This window comes from Penaeus chinensis, chromosome 33 (genome assembly GCF_019202785.1).
Source record: "Penaeus chinensis breed Huanghai No. 1 chromosome 33, ASM1920278v2, whole genome shotgun sequence".
Classification (NCBI taxonomy): Eukaryota; Metazoa; Arthropoda; class Malacostraca; order Decapoda; family Penaeidae; genus Penaeus; species Penaeus chinensis.
In genome coordinates this window covers 25,178,728-25,186,227 of record NC_061851.1, presented here as the reverse complement: position 1 = coordinate 25,186,227, position 7,500 = coordinate 25,178,728, and the positions used below count along the sequence as shown (strand labels likewise).

Sequence of the window (7,500 nt, the reverse complement as noted above, 5' to 3'; positions counted from 1 at the left end):
AGGGAAGGGAGACGAGGAGAGGGAGAGGGTGGATTTGTAGGTTGATAGATCGGATTCATAGATCGATAGATTTGTGTGTGCGTATATGTATGCACACATATATACATACATACATACATATATATATATATATATATATATATGAATATATATATGTATATTCATATATTATATATATTTATTTGTATAATAGTAATAATGATAATAATGATAATATTAATAGTAATGATAACAATAATTCTAATAATTCTAATAATGATAATGATAATGATAATAACAATAATAATTATTTTTATAATGCTAGTATTAATAATAATGATAATAATGATAACGACAACAATGATATAATAATGATGATGATCGTCATGATAATAGTAACAGTAATGATGATGTTGATGATAATAATAATGACAACAACAGAAATGCAACTATTACTACTACTACTACTACTACTAATATAATAATGATGATGATATTGATAACAATGATTATGATGATAATGGTGAAAATGATATTAGTAATACTAGTTATAATAATAATATTGATAATAATAACAATAATAATAACAATAAAAACAACAAGCAACAGTAACTATAGTAATAACACTAATAATCAAATTAATAACAATAACGATAATACTGCTACTATTAATTATTTTTTTCATCATTATCATTATCAATATCATTTAATAATAAGAGCATTTATGAGAATAATACTAATACTAATAGTGATAATGAAAATGATAATAATAATAATAATGATGATGATAACAGTAGTAGTTATGATAATAATGTTAATCATAATGATAATGATGATAATAATAATAATAATAATGATAATACTAACAATAATAATGATAATAATAATAATAATAATAATAATAATAATAATAACAATAATGATAATGATAATAACAACAGTAATAAGGATAATAGTAATTATGATAATAATGTTCACAATTATATTAATTATAATAATAATATAATAGCAACAGTAGCAGCAAAAATAGTGATGAATAAATTAATAGATAGATATATTAGAGAGAAAAGTGACTAAATAATATTTGTTTGTTTGTTTTCTGGGACCGACTGTTTTTGTGTGTTTCTCCTCGTCTTTCATTCTTTCTTCCTTTTTTATTTTTGTCGTTTTCTCTGTTTGTCTTTTTAGCTCTCTGTCTGTTTGTCTCTCTCATGCTGTTCATGTATCTTCCCATCTCTTTCCACTTTTCATTCCATTTCTCTCTCTGCTTCTCTCTCCATCTCTCTCTCTCTCTCTCTCTCTCTCTCTCTCTCTCTCTCTCTCTCTCTCTCTCTCTCTCTCTCTCTCTCTCTCTCTCTCTCTCTCTCTCTCTCTCTCTCTCTCTCTCTCTCTCTCTCTCTCTCTCTCTCTCTCTCTCTCTCTCTCTCTCAACCTCCCTCTTTCCCTCTTTCCCCCTCACTCTCTCTCCCTCTCTTCCTCTCTTCCTCTCTTCCTCTCTCCCTCTCTTCCTCTCTCCCTCTCTTCCTCTCTCCCTCTCTCCCTCTCTCCCTCTCTCCCTCTCTCCCTCTCTTCATCTCTCCCTCTCTCCCTCTCTCCCTCTCTTCCTCTCTCCCTCTCTTCCTCTCTCCCTCTCTCCCTCTCTCCCTCTCTCCCTCTCTCCCTCTCTCCCTCTCTCCTCTCTCCCTCTCTCCCTCTCTCCCTCTCTCCCTCTCTCCCTCTCTCCCTCTCTCCCTCTCTCCTCTCTCCCTCTCTCCCTCTCTCCCTCTCTCCCTCTCTCCTCTCTCCCTCTCTCCCTCTCTTCCTCTCTCCCTCTCTCCCTCTCTTCCTCTCTCCCTCTCTTCCTCTCTCCCTCTCTCCCTCTCTCCCTCTCTCCCTCTCTCCCTCTCTCCCTCTCTTCCTCTCTCCCTCTCTCCCTCTCTTCCTCTCTTCCTCTCTCCCTCTCTCCCTCTCTCCCTCTCTTCCTCTCTCCCTCTCTTCCCTCTCTCCCTCTCTCCCTCTCTCCCTCTCTCCCTCTCTTCCCCTCTCCCTCTCGCCCTCTCTCCCTCTCTCCCTCTCTTCCTCTCTCCCTCTCTCCCTCTCTCCCTCTCTCCCTCTCTCCCTCTCTCCCTCTCTTCCTCTCTGCCTCTCTTCCTCTCTCCCTCTCTCCCTCTCTTCCTCTCTCCCTCTCGCCCTCTCTCCCTCTCTCCCTCCCTCCTTCTGTCCCATAAATTAGCAAGAGTACCTTTTATATTTAATAATATACCAACTCGTACCTCGGACTTGAAATATTTGTCATGAATAATAGTACTAATGACGATAATGATAAGAAACAAGAAGATAAACAATAATAATAATGAATATAATAAACATCAAATAGATAAAAATAATATATATATATATATATATATATATATATATATATAAAATGCCTCTTTCCCAAGCAACATAACAGTAATTATAAAGAATATAAATGTTTCTCTCATTCTCAAGCCAATGTGACTCTGTGCCGTTCTTACCTGGCTGGTTCGACCACCCTGAAGGAGAGGACAGTTGGCATTGCAATCATTGCAGCAGCACAGGCTCTGGGCTTCGTCGTGGGGCCAGGTAATTGAGCATCTGTTGCAAGGTTGCTGGTTGTTGATATGATTAGAAGCGTGAAGGGTTGGTTGGTAAGGAGAGAGAAATAATTATGTGTGTATGTGTATATATATATGTATATGTATATATATGCATATGTGTTTATATATATATATATATATATATATATATATGTATATATATATATATATATATATATATGTATACATATAAATATATATACAAGTATGTATGTATGTATGCATATATGTACATATATATATATACAAAATACATATACATGCATATATATACATACATATATATATAAACATGCATATACATATATATAGAATGAGACAGACAGACAGACAGACAGACACCCCCCTCTACCCCCCTCCCCCCAGGCATCCAGACCGTGGTGACCATCGCCATTCCCGAACCAGTGGACACGGGCGTCGACTGGTTCGTGTGGGACAAGTTCACCGCCGCCGGGTGGACGGCTGCGCTGCTGGGACTCATCAATCTCATTCTCCTCCTCCCTTGTATATTCCAGGTACTTATGCTCATACTCATACTCGTAATCGAAGTCGTAATCGTACTTATGCTCCTACTTATAATCATACTCATGTTCATACTCTTACGCATATTCATACTCATATTCACTTATGCTCATACTCTTACGCATATTCATACTCATGCTCATACTCTTACGCATGCTCATACTCATGCTCCTACTCTTACGCATATTCATACTCATATTCATACTCATGCTCATACTCTTACGCATATTCATACTCATATTATTACTCATGCTTGTACTCTTACGCATATTCACACTCATATTCATGCTCCTGCTCGTACTCTTGCTTACTCGCATGTCCACTGCATTCGGTATTCTGTGATTAGTTTTTTACTTCCTATTTTTCTCTCTTTCTCTTGATTTATGAAGTGGCGTACCCTAGAAGGTCCCGAGAGCGATTTAAAAACGTTGGGAAAGGTCAAAGAACATTCTAGTGTCATATCTTCGTTTTAATAGATTTTTTTTACCCATGACAGGTTCTAAACACATATGATTTCAGAAGACATACGTGTTTTTTTTCTCTCTTTTTGGGGAAATTCCTCTGGCATCTATATTAATTTAGTGCCCGTTTAATATCTATAATCATCCGAGTGTCAGGTCACCATTCTGCTTATCCTCTGTGTCAATATATATATTCTAGATATATAGACGCATGCATTCCTCCGTTTCTCTCCCATTCCCTCACACATTGTTCCCTTCCTTCGTTTCGCAAGGAGTACAATATCGCCGAGAAGGAGCGCGCCATGATGAACGCCGGTAACAAGGACCAGGCGTTGCGTCTCCCGAAGCCTGACTACATCAGCCTTTCCGCCATCCTGTTCGGCTTCTTCATCACGCTCTTCATCTACGTGCTGCTGGAGACGCTGGCCGAGCCCTTCATGGTGGACCAGTACGGCTGGACCGACGACAAGGCCATGGTGGTGGTGGGGATCGCGCTCAGCGGCGGCGGGTTCCTGTCCATCTTTATGTTCGTGCTTAGCGGCGTGCTGTCCAAGAAGTACGACGAGCGGATCGTGATGATCGTGGTGGGCTTCGTGCCGCTCATGATCGGGACGTTCCTGTTCCTGCCGTGGGGGCCGGGCACTATCCCCATCCAGGTGTGCAGCAACGAGACCATAGGCAATCTCACCACCACCATGGACATGACGACCGCCACGACCATGGGAACGGCACCTGCCTCTCTCCTGGAAGTCGGCCCCGTGGACTCGTGGTACTTCGGAGATATCAATCTGCTCGAGACGGAAGCGGGGGAGCGTAACTGCACCCTCGGCTGCCCCGAGGAGCAGGAGTGGTGCCAGACCACGCCACAGCTGCCCATCCCACAGCTGATCGTGGCCTACATCATCGTCATCTTAGGTTACCCCGTCGCGCAGTCTCTCGGCCAGGCCCTATTCTCGAAAATCCTGGGACCCAAGCCCCAAGGGTTGTGGATGGGCGTACTGACGGGCGTGGGGAGCTTCTCTCGCATCATGGGCCCCATCTTCGTGTCCTACGTGTACACGAATCTCGGCACCAGGTGGACCTTCGGCATCCTGACGGTGTCCATGGTGCTGGCGGAGGTGGTGCTAATGGCGATGTTCCCGAGACTCGTCCCCATGAAGGTGCCGACGCTGGAAGAGCTCAGAGGCCACGACGGCCCCGCGGCGTCGGGAAAGCACTAGGGCCGGAAGCGAGACGCGAGAGACGCATTTTAAGCAAGAGTTCATTTTGACAAGTGTAGGAAAAGGTTATGAGTGAGGACGAATAACTTCACGGCGCAAGAGGTGGGACGAATGCGTTTCGATTAAATCTGCATTATGTATTTCTGATTAACAGCCGCATTATAGTCGCTTCGTACCCGACTTCCGAGTTTGTCACTAACAACTGGGCATTCATAAAAATCCCGACTATATTGCCCCACTATCTTTCACCACACATTAATCGGGAAAGTTTTCGGGAGATGTGTACCGGCCGATAGCTTTCCCCTTACTAATGTATTATTGGTGTCCAGAATTACAATAGTTTAATGACCGCCATTACAATATGTTTGTTTTGCTCAATATGTGCATATCCATGTACATGTGTATATATAGACCTATGTATATGCCCAAAATGTAGGCACTATATACATACACATATCTGTCTATCTGTCTATTAATTCGCTTTGGGGCGATTAAAGTTGCTACCAACCGCTGGCAGTGAAATTTTCGACATCTATGCAGCCTTTAACAAATAAGTAAATTGGCATCATTCAGTTTGTTTATGGTTAGATGAGTAACCACACCCGGGTAGGAGAGCTGTCATGAGTCTGAAAATAAGGAATCTATAATCCTGGTTGATTTATTGATAATGGAATATAGTAGTTGCTAATGTTGGTAAACCTTATCTTTACCGACGATTAAATGTCTTGAGAACGATTGTGAACACACTCGTTGCAAATGGTATATAGCATTCCGATAGTTGCGTTTAAATCCTTCCTGAAATGCACTGGCTTTACTTGACTTACTGCCTCTTTTACCTCTGTGAAGTTATCCACACTGACCCATACCCATTTTTTCTACATATAGTTTAACCATTATTCCCGTACAACATAACCAGTCAAGAGTTTCGAATCATCAACCCTTCACGTTTCGAACTCTTCGAATCATGGCTTCGTTCACATATCGTTACAAACTCCCGCCTCACAGTCAGGGTTACCACAATTACCACATGACACAATTGCAATGTTTGATCCTTAATTTCGGCATTGATTCAAGTTAGTAGTCAATGATTACCTGTATATCATGTTATAAGAATTTATACAAAATTGTGATACAGGTAATAGATTTTCAAAATCTAACTTGAGTGCAGACGTTGTTATGGTTAATAAAGAAGTTCTAGACATCTTCATCCGAAGCCTAGGCTCCATCATCGCATTCGAATGGGTTCCGGTGATGGTTACAAAAAGCCTCACAATGTCCACCTTAAAGCCTGTCGCGTACATGTTCCATTTTGTTTACATTGTCTCCATTCCTGTACGATAGCGAAGAATCTTGTAATTTATTTGATCGTTTCTGTCAAGTATTTGAATGAAAGTTAATGAATAAAAGAAAGGGTTATTTTTACTTTCCTTCGACAACATAAAAGTAATTAACTACTCAACATTAGAAGGTTTACAAGAGGGTAAACTGATTATTATCCCTGTAGAATGTAGAAAACTATATTTATTAGTAATTATCTGTTAAATTGTTGTAAGTGACAGGGCTTGAATAAGTGAAGAGCATCAATAATTAGCCAGTAATTATTCATTTGACCTTAGGGATATTTATCTATCGATCTGCACATAATTGTGTTACTGGAATTAACTGTTGATATTCTTGTAGTTATAGTAAAGAAAGGTAAATAATTTCTTCTTAAGTGATCTTCATACAAGAGCCATTGGAAAGAGCATGTATGAGGAGCAATCAAAAACACACACGCTCGCGTGCACACACACACACACACACACACACACACACACATATATATATATACTCATTAATTTGCCTGCACATACACGCACAAACACACACATATGTATGCATACATACAGACTTGCATATATACACATCTATCTTATGCCTGTCTCTCTCTATATATATGGATATATGTATGTATACATACATATATGCATCCATACATATATGTATATACTCATAAAAACGTATACATGCGCATATATATATACACATATATACACACACACACACACACACACACACACATATATATATATATATATATATATATATATATATGTGTGTGTGTGTGTGTGTGTGTGTGTGTGTGTGTGTGTGTGTGTGTGTGCCGATGGTCTCCCTGTGAATAAAAAATAGCATATATGTTTTACTTAACGGACATGTATTCATGTATAGACAAGTATATATTGCGCTAAGGAGAGCACTACTAATCAATATTCCTCCCATTATCTATTCAGAACAATATCTGCTTGGTGAATCAGCTGACACGTGCCTCCCCTAAAAAACAGCAAAAAAACATGTTCTCTGTTACTAACACAAATACCTGAATATACCCTTCTTTGCCGTATGTACTATTTTTACCCCATTGCTGATAGCGTTCACTTCAAGCAGATAAAACGATATCTATCTTGTATTATATTAGTGACTGCATACATCTTGTTTTTTTTATTTATCACACGCTTTATTGTTTCATTTTTGTTTTTTGTTTGTATTATTATTATTTGTTTTGATCTTCATTTGACATTTGAGTTTTTGTAACTGTAATGATGATACTTATGATAATAATAATGATGAAAACAATAATGATAGTGATAATATAATAACATTTTTATTAGAATTAACAAGAATATGAATGGTAATACTTATAATGATGATAATAATAATAAGAATGATAAATATAATAAT

The 7,500-nt window shown here is 39.1% G+C and overlaps 1 protein-coding gene across 1 annotated transcript in view; it reads left to right on the top strand.

Annotated features, from left to right (window-relative positions):
• Window positions 1-6,195, top strand: part of LOC125043202 (major facilitator superfamily domain-containing protein 8-like) — a 17,589-nt gene extending 11,394 nt beyond the window's left edge. The window contains exons 6-8 of the mRNA XM_047639201.1: window positions 2,449-2,562; window positions 2,943-3,091; window positions 3,832-6,195. Of these exons, the coding sequence (XP_047495157.1) occupies window positions 2,449-2,562; window positions 2,943-3,091; window positions 3,832-4,779 (1,211 nt within the window). The 3' untranslated portion in view covers window positions 4,780-6,195. The remainder of the gene's footprint in view (window positions 1-2,448; window positions 2,563-2,942; window positions 3,092-3,831) is intronic.
• Window positions 6,196-7,500: the final 1,305 nt, after the last annotated feature.